Source organism: Leuciscus leuciscus, assembly GCF_965113295.1.
Source record: "Leuciscus leuciscus genome assembly, chromosome: 2".
NCBI classification, from domain to species: Eukaryota; Metazoa; Chordata; class Actinopteri; order Cypriniformes; family Leuciscidae; genus Leuciscus; species Leuciscus leuciscus.
In genome coordinates, this window is record NC_138726.1 from 42763506 (window position 1) to 42786642 (window position 23137).

General features: G+C 38.9%; 1 protein-coding gene across 3 annotated transcripts in view; it reads left to right on the plus strand.

Annotated features, from left to right (window-relative positions):
* The window catches only part of lmo1 (LIM domain only 1), a 33494-nt gene extending 12554 nt beyond the window's left edge, over positions 1-20940 (plus strand). For 2 of the 3 annotated variants that reach the window (XM_082150481.1, XM_082150480.1), the window contains exons 2-4: positions 11000-11213; positions 18229-18354; positions 20385-20940. In XM_082150481.1, the coding sequence (XP_082006607.1) occupies positions 11000-11213; positions 18229-18354; positions 20385-20490 (446 nt within the window). In that variant the 3' untranslated portion in view covers positions 20491-20940. Of the gene's footprint in view, positions 1-6862; positions 6923-10999; positions 11214-18228; positions 18355-20384 lie in introns of all 3 variants that reach the window. The other variant, XM_082150482.1, reaches the window with a different exon arrangement.
* The last annotated feature ends 2197 nt before the right edge of the window (positions 20941-23137 follow it).

Below are 23137 nucleotides of genomic sequence, written 5' to 3' on the forward strand. Positions count from 1 at the left end.
TCATTAAATAGTGCTTGATTAGCATATAATAATGCTTGATTGACTGATGTTAAGAGTGTACGTAAAAGATAAACTGATTGTGTGTGTGTGTGTGTGTGTGTGTGTGTATATATATATATATATATATATATATTTTTTTTTTTTTTTTTTTTTATTTGAACATGGAGCTAGAATATGGAAATGTAATCTAGATCTTAAAATAAGCGGAAATTCAATTTCTGACTATAAATATCCAATTTAGTGCAATACGAATACTATAAAATATTTAAAATATTGCGAGTAACTGTCACTATTGCATCGATAAACATTATGAATGATACCTAACAAAGTTTACCCAAGTAAAACCACAAACACACAGGCTGGAAATACTGTAATTGTGTACTGATAAGATTAAAAAACGAGTATCGGAACATCTTGTTCTTTGAGATTGAGACCTGAAGCTCTGAAGTTCGCATTCTCCGATGACTAGGAAACTGTAGCAACTACAACTTGTCAAATGACCGCTAATATACTTTATGTAATGTTAACGACAATGTTCACCTGATTAAGCTTGGACAGTAAAGGCTGGTCCCAAATGTAATTTGCGTGCCCAAAAGGCCTGCAAATGAAATGTAACTGTTGCAATCCAAACCCTGCTTCATTATTTACCCCATAAGGAGATGGGCATCTGAGAGAGTGTTCGAGTGACACAGAGGCCCCACACACCAAACAAATACCCCCTGTGGTGGATTTGCATTATTCAGCTCTAAACGGGGCCCAAATGGAGTTGTGCTGCGTGCAGTTTCTTCCATTTTCAACCTTGCAGCATGGTTCTGAATGGCACACCTGTCTCCTGGCATATCTTTTGAAACGCTAAATGTGTAGTAATTGCTGGGAGAGGGGAATTTCATACATCCCTCCCCTAACCTTAGGAGTGACACAAACTTTAGAAGGCCTGCATTTATGCCTAACCAAATGCATTTTTAATGTTGGCTAAAAAGTGTTGGAGCATCATTGTGCGACAGATGGTGGAAAGAGGCTCTGACAGTGCTAATGGTTACATTCTTGCCAGGAGTCATGAAGTAGTAGATAAGATTGTCCTCTTTTTTTTTTTTTTCTCTCAAAGACTGAAAAGATCTAGAGGGAGAATAGATGGATTTATTCCTTTATTCAGATGCAAATGCAATCTGTAGGAAAAGAGGGGGAAAAATGAATTGAGTTCATATGAATTCACTCATCAGCTGGGGATATTGGCAGTTTATGCCTTCTGGTGGAGTAAATGGGTAGGTTGCAGTCTCCGAGATCCGTCTAAATGAAGACCCAAAACAAACGCGCACTCCAAGCCTACTGTAGAGAACAACTTCCAGACGGGTGACGTTTGATTGTCTAAATGTGAGGTCACACACCTCCCTATTCTTTCTCTATTGAGCGACTGAATGTTCCTCAAACTCTTTTAACCCCTGAGTCGGGTGTGCTCTCCCACTCCTTTTGCACAAGCTTTTCTGATTCTGTCGACAGCTCACCTTCCAGAGCTGTTTTCTCACCATGCTAGCGAGCGAGCACCAAAGTGTTGGAACAACTTGCCTCTTGCAAAAACACTGCCAGTTTTCGCACGTCTCCAAAATAAGCAGTAATGAATTTAATTAGATAGCTGTTGCATATCTCCCTGATACATTTCTTTTAATTAACCCCATGTGAATAAATTAAAATTAATAGGAGAAAGAAAAGTGTAAAGCAAAAAATAAATAACGAACACACACTTAGAGAGAGTTAATGAAGTTATCCGTTAATTGGAATCGCATCTGTTAGCCAAAGCTTTAGCAGGGCACCAAGAGCAAACAATGTGTTTAGTAAGCCTCTCAATCTCCTCATCCTAGAGAAAAGGGAAAGAGAGAGAGAGAGAAAAGGCTTTGGATCCTAGAGGTGACTGCAAGTGTAAGAAATACATCTCTGACATGATGGAAATGACCGCCAGGGCTTGGAGGTATCCCGGAGACTCCCCACGCTGCTGTGCTTGAAGCCGGGCCAGTGTTATTGCAGGCCTAATGCGGCTGCCTCATTTGGGCCGGATCAGAAGTAATTATACTCGGGGAAAGTGCCTGCCGACCGCAGGGGTCAGGACACTTGTAACATGTGAAAAGAGCAATTATTCCCGGAGACAAAACCCTCCCTTATCCCGGGCAGTGCCAGGGTCACTGCGAGGGAGCAGCGCTGCTCCGTTTCATTAGGGCTTATTAGCAGCAGCCGGCTGCTAAAGTTTGCAAAAGTGCATTATATTAATGAACGGTACCCTCGTTCCAACCATACTGGTCATGCCAGTGCTGATCTCTCACTTTTTTTCTTCTTTCTTCCTTCATCTTTGTCAAATTTACTCCCTGTCTACACTTTTATGGTGTGTTCATTATCATAATCATAGCAAGCAAATATAGCAAATATAGGCCTGATTTCATGCTCCGAGCACTCTTGAAAAGATGTAATTGCATCCACAACTGCTTTACCTTCATTTGCCCACAAGCTACAGCTGAGTATATTCTTTTCTCCAATTATGTGCTGCATCATGTCCACCAAACACATGAATCAATGTTCCAGATCATTCTGCACTGGGCTTATCAACTAGCATCAATCTCTTATTTATTTGTCTGTGTTTTAACTGGCATATTCTACCTGACATTATTACCAGATGTGTTTTGTCTTGGCAGTAAAGGAGAATGAGTCTAAAGGCTCAATTACAGTAATGATATGGACTGAATGAAAGGAACTGATTCATGCAGACAATGGCAGGACATCTGCCTTAGTTCCCCATTAACCTCCTTGGTGGCTGTCTGGCAAATTCTAGATAGATAGATAGATAGATAGATAGATTGTTTTATTTAATGCCATGTCAGCATCTAAGGCTATTTTCATGGCAAAAATTCAATTACAAAAATACAAATATCATATAAATGCAAATTCAAGACCAGATTGCCATGGCTGCAGCGTTTATAGAGCTTACATGCGGACAGAACCAGCTCCTATGCACAACTGGAGCAAACACAAAGCTTTGGTTTACGATAAAGTTCAACTGAGGTGCTAGTAGTTTTTATATAGTCTCTTAACTTTAAATAGCTACCTCACATGAGTATTTGCCATTGTGATCTGGCAATGTATTTATTAAAATAATTAGCATGCTGTGCTTTAGCTTTCGGTAAACCAGTCAGAAATTCATTAATAATTAATTATTAAATATTCATACACCTTTAACTAAATAGTCCAAATATAATATTTAAATCAGTCCAACTTTTTAAAACATTAAAGGGATAGGCTAGTTGACTCAATTTTAATTGTCATTATTTACTAGCCCATGCCAGTTAAAACTAGGGATGTCCCGATACCACTTTTTCACTTCCGATACGATACCGATGCCGCAGCTTTGGCTATTTGCCGATACCGATATCAATCCGATATTTTTATTTTATTCTTGAACTAATACTACTAATAATAAAATATATGGAAGCACTTTGCTCAATTAGCCACATAAAAACATCTCACTCAAATGGAGAACAAATACTACTCCAGTATATAGTCCACAACAACAGTTGATAATGAAAGACTGCCACCCTTTATTCAAAAGACCTTGAGATATGTTTGGTAATTGTACCTAAATGAATTTAAAATGAATTTGCTATATTTCAAATCAATATATTTGTTTCCTTAAAATTTTAATTAACTTTAACGTTATTCTCATCTGAATTATAATTTATTTCTGTATAAAATAATACTACCATTAAAAACACATTTGATTTTCTTTTTTAATCAATGTAGAATGTGTAACTTCAAAATAAACAGATTAGTGCTCTGTTTTAGGACAAGAAATGAAAACCAATGCAATATGTCCAAAAGATAATTTTTGCTTTTAAACTGTGTGTGTGTGTGTGTGATTTTGGTTGGGTGACAGTTGAAGGTTACAGTTTGACAAGAGTTTACAGTTTGACAAAAGCACAATGTTGTGTTTTACACAAATTTAAGTAGGCTAAACACTTTTTGCAGTTTTAATGATGCCCTGTAAGAACAATATTATGGAGTATGTTTTTGTTTCCACTGTTCGGTCGCGCCCGTGCCTCTCTCTCTCTCTGACACACACACACACACACACTCCAGCATTGCAATCTTGACATCGCAGCCTGTTCATTTTGCTGCGTTCACACCAATCGCGAATAGAGCGTCAAATTCGCATCTATCGCGTCTAGTTCGATGCTTTGAATCCATTCGCGCGTATAATGATAAAGCGAGCGTTTGAAGCGAAATAGACACGCGTTCAGAGCTAAGGTGGGTCTACAGATTAGGTGTCCCTAAATAACCCGCACGTATCTAACAGTAGTTCCGCATTACATTAATTAATGTGCACGCAAGTTTTATTTATTTTTATACCGTGTATTCTCTGTGTAAATCCATGCACAGAACCGTGACGCACGTACCCAACATACGTTCAATACGAATACACGTACCGTTCCACCCCTAATAGGTATCGGATCATAGGTATCAGATTTTTTTTTCTCCCCTCCGATATCCGATCTAGCGTTCTGGGCCAGTATCGGCACGATACCGATGCCGTGGATCGGATCGGGAGATCCCTAGTTAAAACCTGTATGACTTCTGCAAAAAAAGAACAAATATATATAAATATAAGTAAATGGAGTCAAAAACAACATTGGACCCCATTGACTTTTATAGTATTGACAAAAAACAAGACTTAATATCTTCTGTGTTCCACAGGAGAAAAAATGGATTCTGGTTTGGAACAACATGAAGGAGAGTAAATGATGGCAGAATTGCTTTTATTTTCCTTCCTCTTGCATTCTTTTCTAATGCTGTATGTTGAGCACAGTGTCTTTTTTTTTATTTTTTTATTTTTTATGCAAGAGCATGTTGTATGTAAATGTGTGTTAAGGAACATGTCTGATCAGGTGAAGCCAAAATATCCCAGCGACTAGTTGATTTAATTTTTTTTTTAGTTTTGCCCATCAACACCATAATTCAGGACTGCATCTGCGCACTCTCAGGTAAGCTGCAAGTGCTTATCAAGTCCACAGAGATCATCTTCATCACATGCCTTGGAGACATGCAGTTAATATCATCACAGACCTCTCCCTTCCCTGTCACCACCAGACTCCCTTCTGGCAAATTGTTCAGCTCAGTCAAAGACTACAACCTCCCATGGCTTGATCAGCTTTCATTTGTCACACTGTGGCCTTCTGGTCCAATCTGTCTCAACCACCATACACTCCTCTCCAACACATTCTACTGCCTCTTTTCAGAGAGTTTCTAATCTTACATCGCTTTTGGAATCAGACCTCTATTTAAAGAATTTGTTGTATCTTTTCACTAAAACTCTTTGTACTGTATGCAAACTCTCCTGTCAATGAAAACAGTTCAGACACTTTTCATTCACTGCTAGTGTTTAATATTTTGGAGAACCCTTCTGCTCCATGCATGCATTACTCCATGTCATACATGAAAAATCATGCCAACAGCTTTGCAACAGATGACTGCCTGTAATCCCTCATACATCTGTAGTTCAGCACTTTGTCCCTCTAAATTGGTCCCTTTCTCAAATGTTTTGAGGTCATGGGCATGGTTTATGCCATTGAGGTTCGTTTAAGGGCATTGTGGGATCCATATGCATATGCCCTCATACAGCACAAAGCCATTTAGTAAGAGTGGCTTTAGTCTAAAATACATACATGCATATTATAATTATTGGTGTGTCTGAATTTGATGCGGCAATGGACATCTCCCCCCAAAAAATAAAGAAATAAATTATTTACAAATGTCGTCGTACCAAACCTGAATGAATTTCTTTTCCCATTGAATGCAAAAAAAAAAAAGATTCAAAAGACTAGGCTGGTCTTATTTCATGCAGTTATAATGAATGAGGATGGAAACTTTTAAACTTCAAAATAGAATGTTCCATAAAGGTAGTCTGAGCTCTATATTTTAAGTCACACAATAGCTTTGCAGTAAGTTTTTAGTTTAAAAACTAAAGTCTGAAGTCAGAAATCTGATTCTGAACAAATCATCCAAACCTGTAAGTCATATGGACCACCTTCATGATACTTGTGGCTCTTTTTGTCCATTTTCAAGCTTGAAAGTTTCAGTCCCCATCCATTGTAATTGCATGGAAAGCAATGTTTGAAATTTCTTCATTATTTCTTCATTATAGTAAATTACATAATTATTTTTGGGTGGGGAGGGGGGGATCAGAATCAGCTGAATCAGAATCAGCCCCCCCCCTCACCCTCCCCCTCCCCCCCCCCCCCCCCCCCCTCCCTCCTCCCTCCCTCCCTAGATATGATAATTGTGATGTAATGATTTAAAACGATTCCTTGACTTTTTTCCCTCTTGCTCTAAACTTTAAACACATCAAAAGGGTACCACATTGATTTGGTTTTTTTGGGGGGGATATCCACAAAAATGGAACTTGAAATGAAGGCCTACATAGAAACCGGATCCTATCTTTATAATGGAAAGTACATGGTCTGACAGTTTCAAATGCAAAAAAGCATCTGTACATATTCGAACGAGATAAGGTCTTTAAAGGGTGTATGGGCGGAAGAGAGGCAGATGACAGGGTGCACACCAATTACTAATAGCGAATGGTTTTCTTCCCTACCTTTTATTTGTTTGGGAGAAATGTTTGACAAGGCAAACGCTGCCTCTTGAAGGAAAAAACGCATCTACTGTTAGGATATGAATCAAGTGGCAGATAGCAGGATATGCTTTTTGTGACATGGAATGACATAGGAAGGTCAGCAGCACTTGTATCGGTTAAATGGATTGGATTAAGTGGGAGCTGCCTCCTCAGTTTGCGTCTCCATTTATAATGTTCCCCTTTTTTGTTCTGCAGGACAGAAATGAGGGAAGGGGCAACTACCAAGATTCCAAGCTGTTCAAAGAATGATGACAGGTGCACTCTTCTGTATAAACCCCAAAATACCAGTTTGCTGATATAAGAGTCAACATTATGTACTTTTATTCAGTCATTTACTCTGCGTTTTAGATTTAAAATGTGCTGAGGCTATATAGGGCTTCTAAAAGCATATCTCAGCTGGCTCTTTTTTGGAAAACAACAAGAGGTTTCTCAGAGATGGCAGAAACAAGATGATTAGCTCAGACAAAATACAGTGCTATTCACATCAACTAACTCATCCTGGAGAATGCTCTAGCCTAGTGAGACAGGAAGCGTTAGCCTCCTTAAATCTGGGTTAGGAAACTTGTCACTATGTGACATGTCATTCAGTTACCTGAATTCATCCAGGTAATTACAGAATGGGGATGCTCCAAGGTTTCTCGTATATGGTTTACTACAGAAAGGGTTCTTTATGGTTAACTTTTTCTTGCATGCGTGTTGTTAAAAGGTGGGTGGAAACTGGAAAGTGTGTGTGTGGGGGGGTTGTGGCCTAAACCAATTATGTGTGGTTCTCCTGAGGTGGGGGAAACGACCTTTGTGTATAATTAGTTCTCTTATTTAAAGCAAAGATTTTGAATAGAATAACTAATTAGCTGTCATAAAAGGCAAATTAAAGATTTTTGTGCCATCCCTTGGGGAACTGAAGGAGCCTGATTCCCAAGCTCGTTTCCGTCTCGTTCGCACACTCACGTACAAACACAGACACACTTTTTCCTCTCCTCATTAAGACTGTTTCTAGTTCCGTAGAAGGCTGACAGGAGAGCACTGTTGGCATACCTGCAGAGTGCACCTCTAACAAGCCATGAAATGCAGGTAGAAAACGACCGCCCTCAGCTAGTGTGGCTTCAATTTAAAGGCTTTTTACCTTCATTTATACCGAACATTGGTATTTATAGCGAGTTTTGTGATCCTAATGCGGCGGCTTCAAGAGGCCCGTATTGGGGCCGGAGGAGGGATGGGGGAGGAAGCTGGAGGGGGAAATCACACCGCTACTTGATGGCTCTCATCAGTGGCGCTAGACCAATTAGCTTCCCTCTTTTTCCAGTTCTGATAAAGAAATAAGATGGTTGAACACCATCAGAGCTCTTATTCACATACAAGTCATAAATTTAACTAACAAGCTCTCTTTCAGTCTTTCCTGAGTGCTCTCACATTTTTACCTCATTTTATAACCGAGGAAATGCTAATTATATTATATTCCTATTATATTATATTATATTCATAGCACCACTGATGTGTGGACAGTCCAGAATCATTGAACAAATCTGAATCCAATAAATGAACAAGTGCATCACAGAGAGAAAGTGTGAGAATGAGCAGGTACTAGAGTTGTGGCTATTCAGAATTGAATTGAGAATGCAGTTTAAATTCTAATGTAGTCCCTGGTGTCCCTGGTGGAGGAGGTAGCAAACAGAATGCAGAATTGTAATTCAAATTTAAATATAAGGAAATAAAATCAAATGAATTTGTGTAATTTTTGACTGGAAAAGTTAAAGGTGCAGTGTGTAAGATGCGGTTTGAAATGGGTACAGCAGTTCAAATTCAAAATATTGGAGAGGGTTGTTTCCCCTGCCCCTCCTCCTCAGACTCGACGCTCACGCGGGTTTCCAGATTGAGGACAAGCAACAGGAGCGAGCGCAATTGACAATGGAAGGCGAGATATACACACTTGTAAGTTGATGATTTGATTTATCCGTGATTTAATTAGATGGATGCCGACTTGCCGAGGCTTTTTAGGTCGGGTAGAATCTGCGATCTCTGACCTAGTTTCTTTGCTGGCTTCGATGGCTGTAATACGCTGTGTTTTCCACCAACTGGCAACCCAGGGGGTCGAAATAATATTGGGTAAATTGGCAGTGGGCGAGATCACACAGACTGAAACAAAAAAAGACATTCCGACACGGAACACACATTTTAAAGTAAAATAAGTAACACATTGCACTGATGAAGGGTTGAACTCTTGCACTTTTTTGCATCGGAAAATAAATCTTGTGAGCTTTTTGGCCGATATTTGTGTGCGGATCTTTGATAAGAAAAGAGTAAAATAAGTAAAATTTTTAAGTAAACAAGTGTTTTTTTAGAGAAACAAGTATGTGATCTTAGTATGTTTCCTAAATCTCTGCTTACGTATTGTGGTATTTTTATGCTTTAGTACAGTCAACAAGTTACATGCAGCACCTTTAAGTTTGTCAAGACAAAATTTGAATATTGGCTTTACAAAATCCCAAAACATTTAGCCTTGTCTGAAAGTTTGAAAAGATTCAGAAATGTGTCCAACTCTGCCATGTAAACCTCCCTTAAGTACAGTGCAAGGTTAGTCCAGTTAGAGGAGGAGGAGGAGGAGGAGAACCCTGCCATGTAACCGCCCTAAAAAAACAAAAAAAACCACATTAATATGCTGATAGTTGCATGCAGGGTAACGGATAATGGAGTTCATGCCCACTGGCGTACATTTGTTGATCATGTACAGTAGAGCCATTACTGGACATTAAAGCTGAACTAGAGCTGCTGCCTGTGACCTCTGCCATCAGGATACTCTTAACAGACATCTACAATGCACTAACAATAAGCTAAGAACAAGCTTTATATAAACATGGCGATACGGGGAAAATATGAATTTAAACGGGTAGTCCAACCAACAACACAATAAATTCTGTCATTTACGCTCATGCCTTTCCAAAACTAACTTAATTTTGTAGAATGCAAAAGTTGTTGTCTATGCAATGGAAGTTAAAGGGGACCAAAATAACATTGACTTGGTGCCTAATTGACTTTTTATGGTATGGCCAAAAAATATATATTTTTCAAAATATCATTTTTTGTGCACCATAGAAGAAGGGTGAGTAGATGACATAATTTTGACTGTTCCTTTAATTCCTCCCACATTCAATTTAATAACACAAATTCTTTAAATATTTACAGAGAATGTGTTTACGCTTTTTCTGTACTGTAAAACTGTAAAATGGCTAATACTTGAATCAAAAGCCCTCTGTCCAGATTGGTCTGTCTCCATATAGGATTGGGGGCTTTTAATGGTTTGACCGTTCAGGGCACAATACACCGAATGGTGGTGGAGGAGGCATGGAGGTGGAGGTGGAGGGAGGGGGAGGGGGGTGTCAAAGAGGGCATCACACTGGGATTTCTGAGAGAAATGTGTTTTGAAAGCAGAGAGCAAAAGAGAGGTATAGAGAGAGGGAGAGTGCCGGTTTAGCTGCGTGTTCTATTAGACGGATCAATAGCTCAGTGTGGGAGAGAGTGTCTTAAGAGCTGTTGTCCTGCGCTTTCAGCTGTGGCAGACCTGTTAGTGCTGGCAGAGGGGTGCCGAGTGCCAGTGTTACCAGCTCTGGCCCGGGGGCGGCTTTTAGTCCACACACAAATGTCAGACCGCAGATAGACTATTAGTGTTTAGTGCAGTTATTAAATGGACTTTATTTGTCCTTTAGGAGGCTAAAAGGCATGCTTAAAGGGGGAGGCTACATGACAGCACGGCGATTTAGCCTGTTTGGTTACTCTTCACTGGTTGTGAGTGTAAAAGGAGATTGGGCTGTGGCGCGTGTGTGTGCGCGTCTTTGGAAGGCACTTAGGCCATACCGTATCTCATTGGAAGCTGAGAGCAGCCTTCTTGCGGTCAACAGTGCTCTAAAAGGTTAATGTTGATCTATACCAAACAAAGCCCATGGGAGGCTTTTAGCATGGCCAACAGTTCTCATACTGATGAAATAGGGCCATGGCTAATCTTCCAAACAACATAAATACCTCTGTCAGCTATCTAAATAGAGATGGTCCTGGGGCATCCCAACATAGAGATGCATTCAAGCCCCAATTAAACGGGTGTATGTCACTTGCCAAAAATAACATCTGTTCTTTTGAGCTGGGACAGTGACGGATGAATGCAGTCCAAAGTGACCCGCGCGCCTATCTGCGCGGAAGAGCGTCCCTGGCTAATGCATATAAAACATCGGCCCGAGCTGCGGTGGTGTCGCCACCCTTATCAAAGAGCGCGGAACATGAAAAGTCACTGGTTTAGCAGGCAGTAAATCACAACACTCTGTGTTTGTCTCCCTATCGCCACAGGTGTGCCGATGCTCTCCGTCCAGCCCAAAGGAAAACAGAAGGGATGCGCCGGCTGCAACCGCAAGATTAAAGACCGCTACCTGCTCAAGGCCCTGGACAAATACTGGCACGAAGACTGCCTGAAATGTGCCTGCTGCGACTGCCGCCTGGGGGAGGTGGGCTCCACCCTCTACACCAAAGCCAATCTCATCCTCTGTCGCAGGGACTACCTGAGGTAAGAACACGCTCCAGTCAAAGTTCTGCCAAAGCAGAAAGGGCTTGTTACACCTCAGGCTGCATGACATTCAGAAAAGTACACCCTCATCTAACAGACGATGATTGCCACCCTGCCCATCTCATTCCTGGCCCTGTCCTCTGTCTCTCTCTCTCCTGTTACATTTATCTGCTAACTTGTGGGGTTAGAGACAATATTTTTTGCTTGTAAATGATGCTTTCTTTGAAGCTGTTACAGAAGATTAAGTGCTTGTTCATTCTTCATCGGAGTGTACCGACCTAGACTCTGTGTGTTCCAATTAAATCCCAGTTGTGCAAGTGAGCAAATAGCTTGTAGTGGCATCTTGTAGTGACTGTTTATGTTCAGCTGGGTGAGGTTTTGCATGTCTACATGAATGTGACGTGCCGCCCATTTTCTAAGTTAAGTGATAAACTGCTGTGTATCAGTGCATGTATGGACTTTCTGCTCACCCCAGGCATCTGAGTGGCAGAACCGCAGGTCTAAGGATCTGTTTTGCCTCCTATCTCTGAGCCATCTGCTTGCTAAATTAAACATGATTATTTCCTGGGCGTTAAATCCCAGTCCCTGGGGTCTCCCAACCAGATCTAGTCATTTATCCCCAAGCTGCTCTCCCCAAAGAGCCCCCACTGGTGAGGCCCTTCTTAGTAAGACATGCAGTTCAGCAATGTCGTCATTACCAGTGTTAAAGAGATAGTTCACCCAAATATAAAAATGATGTCATCATTTACACACCCTCATGTAGTTCCAAACCGGTACAACTTACTTTTTTCCTGTAGAACACAAAAGAAGACATTTTGTCTCTTGCTTTTCAAAGAAAGTCAACGTGGTTAAAAAAAATTTCAAGTATGAAAAAAAATAAAATAAAATCACTAACAATATTTTTCTTAAACTGAAAAAATTTACAAATAATAATGTAGAATAATGATTGAGCCACAGGCTCAACAGTGAATAAACGCTGGTACACTGAAGCGCTTTGCTAATGAGTTAACTCACCCAAAAACAATATATATATATATATGAGATTAATCAGATATACACAAAATGTCATGAATACTCAAGTGAACATAACTATATAACGTACAAATTCTGACTAGCATGCAACTCGTATTGTTAATATGCTTTTCTGTAATGCACCAGAAAAATGTCAAAAACACACCTAAAACACTGACAATAAATAAAGCAAACATATTCACAATATTGTACATACAGTATTATAATGCTACTTCAGGAACTCAAGATTTTTACATGATTTTGTTAAATGTTGAAACATCCTTAAATGAATATACTGTATAAAATCTTTGAATATTTGGATTCATATTTCACTCTCGTCAACTAAAATATTATTTTTGACTACAATAAGATGGAAACTAAATGCAATAAAAGTGAAACCAAAAGCCTTTTTCTTTTTTTTTTGTCCAAAAACTATTAATAAAACAAAAAACTATTAATAAAACAAAAAACGGTTTAAAAATTAACATTGGCCATTACTCATTTTTCACATTCAGTCACAACTGTTATGATACTGTAAGAGTAACCTGACAAAGTTCCCAATAGGTAAACTGAAGCATGTGAGGTAATGATGAAATGAATAGTTTTAAAAATCTAAATGAATACAAAAATGTTTGGCAATTAATTTTTTGTTTGGTGGAATAAAAGTAAGGTGGAGAAGGGAGAAACAGCACAAAAACAAGCTTCCTGTTGCCGCTGTACTGGCTCTGATGTCCTAATGAAATCTAGCCCACTCGTCTGCTCTTCAGCCTGTGACAAATGTGTGCTACTTAATGCCTGGAGATGCTGGATATGAATTCTATTAAGGAACAAATTAAGAAGTATCCCTCTCCTTGCAGACCAAGTGAGGCAGCATTGGTGCGTTCGCTTTGAATGCAAGTGATTGAGACTCCACTCAGGGCGTCCCACCTAAACTTCACCTCCAGCGCACTGCTGGAGAATCAGTCTGCTCGCCTTCAGTAATGAAGCTGAAATCTCACCCAGAATTTGTCTCCCATACAGGGAGGTACTTCATTAAAGACAGGCGGGTGGATCAAACGCATTTCTTTTATTTTCGGCTGGGTTTTTTGGAGCCCTGCCATACGAACATTAATTATGAGCTGCGCTCCTTCTGCGTTTTGTCCTTCAGGAGTACTGTAGAGCCATAATGAACCCCCACCCCATGAAAACGCACACAGTCCCACCACTGCACAAACTAGCTCAAGCTATTGCATTTGACCATCCTTACGCAGGAAGCAAGTAAACGCTGGATTCATAAGCTTTCAGGCCATACTCTTTCATTACTGTGCACAGAAATAGATGAATCTGTTTTGCTGGGGTCAACAATCTTTTGACCTCATGACCAGAGAGTGAGAGTGCCTCTGTGTTTGACTGTGCTCACCCCAAGACCTGAAATTATTTTTTTTGTCTGAAACATCGCATTGTATTACAGGGGACACATCAGTCATTTACTAATCAAAGAAGGGTGCTTTTAATTGAAATATAAAGTAGATTACACCCCCTCCTAATGATGGCGCAGCATGTGAGTATGATTAAAGGGCAGAGATAAGTCTCAGCAATCATTCAGTGTATTTTGATGTTAAAATAATCTACTGAGCAAGCACGGCTCTTCCAATGAGGTAAAATAGAGACATCAGTCATATTGTTTGAGTGGAAACACAATCCCAATGTCAACCGTATCTCACTTTGAAGATGAACTACTACGCCTAAAAACACAATACAGTGACCCCTGCCTGTAAAAGAAAAACTACAGTGGGGTCCAATAGTCTGAGATCAGTAGTGAAAATGCATCGGTTTCAATCACGAATGATATTATCAGCATTACAATTTAAGAGAACAGTTACTGTTCGTATTAGTACGATTTTTTATTATATACAATAATAATAATAAGATATATACTGTAGACCAAACGGATAGGTAGAACAATTAGAATATAATAAACATTTGGTTTAGGTCTATTTAAAAAAAAAAATGTTAAAGGGAAAATCTCTGACTTTTGATCCCCACTGTATTCAGAACTTGTGCAAATTCACATACAGTATTGAACCACCGTCTCTTTGAACGCAAGTAAAGCACTAGAACAGCTGAAGTCTAATCACAGAGAGACTTTAAAGGGAAGGAAGCTGATGCCGGCTTCAGAGGAGTTATGAAGAAACACCAGAAGAGAAACACCTGTCTACACAGAGCCACAGGGAATCATAGAGAACAATGAGCAAAGGCTTTCAGCTTTAATACTAAAGTTTAGTTAAACACAAACAAGATTATGAAGGGAAAAGCTCTGTTCTCCTTTCCTTTATTGTCTTAAGAATTTTCCCCCTTATTCAGTGGATTTGGCATGCTGGGGACTTTATAGTTTTTCTAAGATTTCTAGTTTGCCAAGGCTATGCTTACATTAAAGGAATACTACATTGAGTTGAGTGCTCATTAATCTTATCACCAGTATCTGTTATTGAATAGACTACTTTCTTTTCAAGAAAAGAGTTTAAAAGTTTGGTTGTAAATGGCAATTCATTAAGCAAACATTATGCACAATGGACGTTTTAGGCCTGAAAGTTCTTGAGTACATTTTGCTTGGAATAACACATTAAATGGCCTTGCTGATAAAATGGTTTCACTTTATCGTGAATTATATTGCCTGAAAATCCAAGCCATTGTATTTCAAAGTTTGCTGGTGACCTTCCAAATGAGTTTCCGTAACCTCCTAATCCACTTAAATTAACCACCAGTTAAGTCTCCATTTTGAGCCGGGCCATCATAGTGCTGCGAAAACCTACAATTAAACCACCGCAGATTTCTTTGCAGAACCCTGGTTATCTGTCACTGTGTGTGTGTGTGTGTATGAGGAGTCCCTTCTCTTTTAAGAAGACTGCTGTGCTCTTAAACCATCAAGAGGTCCCTGAATTTTCACAAGTCAGTAACAACCCTCTCAAACTGCCATCCCTGTGCTTTCTGTGACCTGATTTAGAAAAGAAGGGAAAATGGGTCTTGTGATGTGATCTGTAACACCCTCTACTGTGCAACATGATGGACGTGAGCCATAAGAAATTGTTTAGGTTCCCCAGGGACTCCGACCACCTTTTCAGTAGCAAACCAGGATAACACAACATTGAACTCTCAACTCCAGTTGCTTGCTGCATTAAGGCATGACATTTGAAATGTGTTCGACCACAATCTGTGCTATTCCCTTTTAGAGAACACGGCCCTTCAGACAGACACCTTAATCCTTCTTTCTGCCTCTGAACATGTATGTGTGTCTGCAAACGTTAGGATTATGTGGCCCGCCATCTGAGAACTTGCCAAGATCGAAGAATGACTGGTAGATCTCAGCCAACTACAACTGGCATTCTTACCGTTAAGGGTTGTCCTGTCAAATGTTGTGGCAAATGATTTGGCATAGTCTCTTTAATATGCTGCCAAAGGCCCTCATGAAAAGACTATTCTTGGACGGATCTATCTTTGTCAAAAGCATGAAATACCAATACATAGAGATGTGTAAAAATATAGATTTTCCAATTAATCACAATCTTTATTTTTAATAATTCATCAGCACCACAGCTAAATAAATAGAGTTGAATGTGATGCAATAAATACAGCACAATAATGGCAAGAAAAGTCTGTCTATTGAGATGTCCTCATAAGCTGCACACAAAAACAAACGTACAACATGCAGTGTCGTCCAATTTGCAGCCTGATTCATGAACAAATTACTCTAATGAGCAAGTTCTTTAAATGAATCAAAAACATACAGCTCGACCAGGGTTTGAAATGAACTTTTTCACTCACCGGCCAATTTTGCTACTAAATTAAAGGGATGGTTCAGAGTACCGGGCTTTTCCCAAATCCCAAATGGTACAGGCTTTTCCCAAATCACGGAAGTGACGTCGACATCCGGGTTAGCGGTAGCATGAGCCATCAGGCAAGTGTTATTTAAATAAACTCCTGATGTACTTACAAACTTTCCAATGCCTCGTTTTATGAGTACAGAACCTATTTGTACTACTGTAGAAGATTGGTACCATTCTGGGCATTATTAGTGGGGTAATTTACGAGATACATCCTTGGATCCATTCGGCTGATATCTCTAAATAAGCTCTAACTTTAATAATGTTCGACCAAGGAAAAAAAGGCTTCTGGGGGGAGTGTTTGGCTCGAGGTCATGGTGCAAAGGACCCTAGGTTGAAATTACTCCGAACCATCCCTGTAAGTTACCAGACATTCAGAACTTCTACTAGCCAAAAAGAAATAAACCAGATTAACTACGTCGCAGTTTATAATGTGTATATTATTATTATTATTATTATTTTATTTATTTATTTATTTATTTATTTATTATAAAATTTTAATTTCATACAGGAATTTCTTATCCAAACAAAACCCTGCCATCTAACGTTTCTTCAAGTAAGCCAGATATGCGCAGATTCTGCACAATACGCTGTATTTAATATAACTTAATTATTAAATATTTGTATCGATACCCAGGCTTACCAATAAAAAACAATAATTTGGAATACATCAGTTTTCTTATTACAGTGATACATTAGAAATACAGATAACATGGAACTAAGCAATTATTTTTTAGCAACTTGTACAGTAAATACACTTACTGTGGTAACAAATATACTTCTATGTGTAGTGTGTAACAGACACTAATGTAAAGTGTAACTGTAAAATGTAAAGTATAAAATGTGTATATGCAATTATTAGTTAGTTTCTGTGATGACCTTGGAACAGAGCTGCAGTTGAACCATTATTTTAATAAGCTAAACTCTTTTGTGAGGCAACACCTCGCTGGGGTTGCACGGCCTCCTCAGAGTGTCAGAGTTCCACATAAACACATTTTACTGGAGCAGTAACCCGATCTAACAATGGCTCTTTTTAACACCTCACCTATCTGATATAACAACATGCCCTCTCCCACCATAAGACTCCTCTCCGCTCGGGTCTGTTGCTCTAATTAACAGCAGGGTCTGCTGGATAGATGCTAGCGGTTACGCAGGGCAAGCAGTCGAGAGAGACTAATATGGACTCGCAGCAACTTTGTTCTGTTTCCTTATCTTTTCAACCAAGTCCTTAACTTTAGAGGAGTGTTTAGCATACTGCCTCATCCTGATCCTGCCTTATTTTTCCCTTTTTCCTCTCCCTGTTCTTCTCCATTTGCTCTTCCTGTGTGCATAGCATCCCTGTTCTGCAGAACGTATATCTATATCTCTGACTCTGAATCTCCAAATTAAACATTGGAGCAAGGGCTTTGAAAATGAAAATGTAAATCCTACGGCGGATGTAGTGGAGGAAAGCGATCTGCCTCGATGCCTTGTTCTGTTTGTGACCTTGGCGTTTTGCATCCCATCTAATAAGCTTAAACAAACAGCGGAGAAATGTGAGTTTTGTGTCACTTTCTGTGCTCCAGCGAGCATCTACTTACCTCTCCAAGGTTACGCACCATACTGACTCTCTCTCTACATCTCACTCTCTGTTTAGCTGGTCACAGAGAAATGGGGAGAATGAGAGGAGGATAGAGGCAGTATCCTTGTGAGGGGAATCTTTTGAACTTGACTATATTATAGTATTTAGCCTCTTGTGTAAAATCCAGCTGGCTTTGGTCTGAGCAAAGTCTCATTAGTTACTCTGGATTTAAAAGAGAGAGGAAAAAAAAAACTTTTAGCAGTTCAATTGCTCGTCTCAGACCTGTTTTCATTGCTTTTGCAGTGTGCTAGGCAAAATCTCTTTGAAGAAGGGGATTAGAACCATGTGATCATTTTAATTAGATCATTAGCTAAGAATTAACATCTAGGTTTGTACCCTCATTAACAAAAAATACCTAATGTGTGCCAAGCTGAATTCACGTATCGCATTAGATGTCCAATGTTTTGGGTTTTTTTTTTACTTCTTTAGTTGTTTTCTTGCCTTTTTTGGTTTGTTGCATGATTTCGTAAAGGCTAAGAAAGGTATAAGTGAGTAAATCTGCTTTTTGTGTTTTCTCTCACAGGCTCTTTGGTACAACGGGGAACTGTGCAGCCTGCAGTAAACTGATCCCAGCCTTTGAAATGGTTATGAGGGCCAGAGATAATGTTTACCATTTGGACTGTTTTGCCTGTCAGCTTTGTAACCAGAGGTAAGGAGAAAAAGATTACAACAAGCCTGCAAGATTGTCTTTCTTTCTATCTAGAAATGCAGAAGAACTTATTAGCTGACACAAAAATCATTTAATGACTTCTAGCATTGTGACTTTTCACATTCCGATTGGCCCGTACCCCGTTTTACTCTGCATTTTCGTCTCAAACCTAAGTTTTTTTTTGTCCTGGCTTATATTTGTGACCAGAAGCAGGATTATAAGCTTGAGTTGAGTGAAATTAACCAGCGCTTCAGTGGAGATACCGTTAGCAGACCAAATACCAAGCCTGATCAAACTGTGAATGCCTTATTGAACACAGTCAGCCAGAAAGCTCTTACTCAATACACAGCCAAGCCGAGCACGTCACCACTATGTGTCTCGCCGAGGGAATTAAGCGGCCGGACGAATGAACTTTTTAAGGATCATCCTTCCAAACATTCCTGGGGAGCAAAGGAGTGTGACAGTGTCTTAAATGCTCTAGTGTGTGACCTACTTCTAAAAAAGACTTTTGTGTCATTCTCAAAACCCGCTGCATGCACGCTACACTCATTGAATACTACAGTAAATACAAACAAGGTCAAACTTCATTTCAGAACAGATGCTGCAAATACAATATTTTTCAGCTATTTTGTAACTGACTACACCTCCTCTTAAGGATCTAGATGTTGAATACATCTATAAAAAAAATAAAGCATATGGTAGGAAAGAGGAATAAAAAGTCAAGTGGCATATTTGATAAGAACCATGTGTGTAGTAAAGTTTGGTGAGTGAAGCATCACCGCTGAAGGATGGCACACGAGGAACTCAGTTCTATTCCCCCGCTCTATTCCTTTGGCAACGCAGAACATTGGTGTGGCACTGATTGATAAGAGAAAACATCATTGGCTTTCATCATGGCCGCTCTATTGTACATACAATATGCATGGCTTTCATATGCAAACTTGTTAATGTAAAAATGCAGTGCACACATGGAATGTTTTTCTCTTTAATTGGCATGAAATTTCATGGGAAGTTTTTAGAGGCTAACAATTTATACTTTGGCAAGGAGCCCCAAAATAGGGGGGGGGAAAGCTCAGCTGTGGGGTTTCCTTGGAAACTGGTGCAGCTTTTTGGGGGTTTCTTTTGCCAATGAAAAGAAATGGTGGCATGCTTTCATTGGATGCCAGTCCTGTCCTGCTTTGAAAAATGCTGTTGGTTTTGAAGACATTTAGTTAAAGCTACACCTTATTGCTACATCACAGGAGACTTTGAGGCTGCCACAGAAACAGTAGCATTCCTAATGCCAGTGATGACGAAGACGGCCCACTGCATGTTCATTTACACTGATGCACTATTACCTATATAAAGAAAAAGTAAATTGATATGTATATATTCAATGCTGAATAGCCCATGCACATATATTACATATAGCTTATTAAAATAGAAAACCGTTCATTTAAATTGTTTGATCAAATAAATGCATCCTTGGTAAGCATGAGACTTCTTTCAAAACATTAAGGAATCTTACCGACCCCAAACTTATGATGGATAGTGTATATAAAATTGCAGTTCAAATTTTAAATGTAGAAAATTAATAAAGTTCACTTAGATTACCACTTAAATAAAAGCTTCATTTCCCAGAATCCATTACCCATTAACTACAATAATTCCAATACAATAATTGAATTACAGTAAAGTCCAGCCATTTCAAACAATTCTTTGATTCTGAATGTTGTCCAACTAAACCGTAGTGTTTCAGTGTCAAAGTCTGTTCAAATCTGACCAAAAAAATCACAAAACTATTGAGTCTGATGCTGAATCGGCCTTATTTCCTGAGATACCTGAATTATCATTTGTTATCCCTATTATAAATGAAACAACAAGAACAACCTAGCAGCACAAAAACAAAACAAAAAGTTCAACATAGTAAAATATTTCAGACTTAAAACTGATTTTAAAATCTGTTGCTGCCTCTGTTGTGGACTTGATGTGAATAAGCTAAATAGATTTGTATGTTAACCTGTTTGTTTGTTTGTTTGTTTTTTCTGCAGGTTTTGTGTGGGCGACAAGTTTTTCCTAAAAAACAACATGATTCTGTGTCAGATGGACTATGAGGAGGGGCAGCTCAACGGGAGCTTTGAGACACAAGTTCAATAGCCAATCAAACGATGGCAGCGGCAGCTCTCGGTCCACAAACACACACACAAACACAAGCTTCTGTGCGATGGATGTTCTGCTGCACTCAGAGAGAAGAGCATCTGTCTGCTTGCCTGCAATACTTTTTACAGTAAAAGCCCTATTGGTCCCTGAGGACTCTATTGTAAATGTACTACTTTTTGGCCCTTCCTGTCCCCAACACTGAGCAGTTACACGTTTTGATGTACAGTTGTGCCTGCTTAGTTGAGCACTGTAATGCCTGTATGGTTTTTGTGATGTTTTTCTGTTTTGGTCTCTAACTATTTCTCTCTCTCTCTTTCACTTGTTCTTCTAATGCTTCTCTGAGGGTATGTACAGTCGGTTTTCTGTATATATAAACTGGAACATTTATTTTATGAAACTGTAATGCAATTTTATTACCAGTGTGAATTAAAAAGATTCTTAAATGTTCATAGTTGAGTTTGTTTTCTGATCCTAAAGCCAAAGTTTGAAGAGGCTGGCCCATGTATCAACAAATGTAATTATTGAACACTCTTAAAATGGCTAAAGCTTCAAAAACATTTATCAGACAACTACAAAGAAATAATAAATGATGACAATTTTATATACAGAATGGAATAATAAAACAGCATATTTTAATTGCTGATGGACTAAGACAAGTTGTTTTCAGATGAATTAAATACGGTCTTATTTCGAATAAAGGAAATTAATTAAAAAACTCCAAGTTGTTGTTGTTGTCGTCGTAATAAAATAACATAGAGTACCACAATACATCTGTCAAGTCTGGTCATGCTGAGTGTTTGAGTCTTAAACAATTTTTCTGTTTACTTGTATAAATACTTATCCTTAGTATTGGTGATTCAAGTCTTGATCAAATCCCTTTTGAGTTCATGTCTGACATGGAACAACTCATAATGAACTGTTGTCGGGAGAAAAATAACAGCATGGTATTTGTACGCAAAACATACAGCTACATTTTTCGTGCCACCTTGGGTTTTTCAGTCTTTTTAAAGCATTGTGAGAGTTAAACTGCTCTCTCAAAAGCGCTGCATTTCCGAATGGCTTTCATGAACAAAAGAAGTGCAATTAAAGGTTTGCGACTGAGGTGACACAATCTTCTGTCCCATTACTTTTGATTTTCATCTGTTGGTGGTAATTCTTGTTTCTATGAGCTCTGAACCACAGGAGAGCTGCTTCACAGAGGATCTGCCATTTAAAGCAATTAGTTTCATTCATTGTGGGTAAGAAATGGGAAGGGTATCAGTTGGGGTCTTACAGCATATTGAAATTTCATTTACAGATGTCCAATACTTAAAGCAGACTCTCCAGTATAATTTTGCTAAATAGAGCTTTTCATGCTATTCATACGGAAAACTTCTCCCCGTTTCCCAGAGTGCTTTGAAAACTTCAGACTTAAAAGAGCACAAAGTAATTAAAGAAGTACAAACATGAACTTAAAACTAAAATGTTTTTATTATAAATGCTGTCCAATGAAGGGGGAACATTTTTTAATAAAAACTGCCCATTTTTAAGGCACAAGTACAATACCTTACAATAAATAAATAACTACAATACTTATAATAAGACTTTATTATACTATTTCTTATTATCAAACGTATACAAGCTCAAACTGCTAGTGTAGTAACAGTTCTTGGTAAAAAAAAACAACAACGAACCGAACCATTCTCCACCCGTGGTTCAGCATGCAGTTCCGTATCAGTGTATTGGATCCGTGCATTGTCTTAAAGTGACAGTAGCCTAGTATTCCTGCTGTTTGATTAATGTTAATTAATGTTAATCAAACAACAAAATACAAGGAAATCACTCCCTGCTCTTGACCGAATAGCTTTTGTAACTTTAACACTGATTAATCATTATTTAATTTATACAGTGCAGATTATATGCAATGTTATTTTACATTTTGATTACTTTATAAAATCTGTACCTGCTACTGTTAAATACCTGAAAAACATGAAAAGCACTGTTTATTTTGTTATTTTTGCTCTATTGCATTCATTTGTGCCGTTCCTTGTAATTTATTTATTGATATGTTCCTTATTATTATTTGACAGTAGTCCTTTTTTCCCTGAACAAAGCACATGCCAAACCGTACTTAAACAGTGCCCCTAACCATGATGAAAAAAACAAACGGCGAGTAATTTAAACCGCTGCACCCATACAAACGACACACCTTTTTTTAAATAATATGTGTATCGTGTGGCCAAACAAAGCCCTTAAGAAAACATTTCGCACAACGCTAGCACAAAGCACAAAATTATACAAACACACACAGCCACCAAACTAAACGAAAAGAGACTCATTTATGTAATCAGTGCAACAGTGATAAAACTGCACACAAACTTCACACACACTGAACACACGTGGATATAACAGGCCATCAAATCAATGAATAAAGGCGGCCAAACAATTGCAAAATAACCATAAACTTTTAATGTTTCTCCCCACCTGCATCGGCAAGACGTTTATAACCACACATGGACAACATATGGGTTTTGACCTATAGGCCAGACATACATGTGCATATTTTCACCCAAAATGTGGAGAAAGTACCTATACTGTGGATGACAGCAGGCTTTTATGGAAGCACTGCTCCAAGTAGGGAAAGCAGACCAGCCACATCATTTGC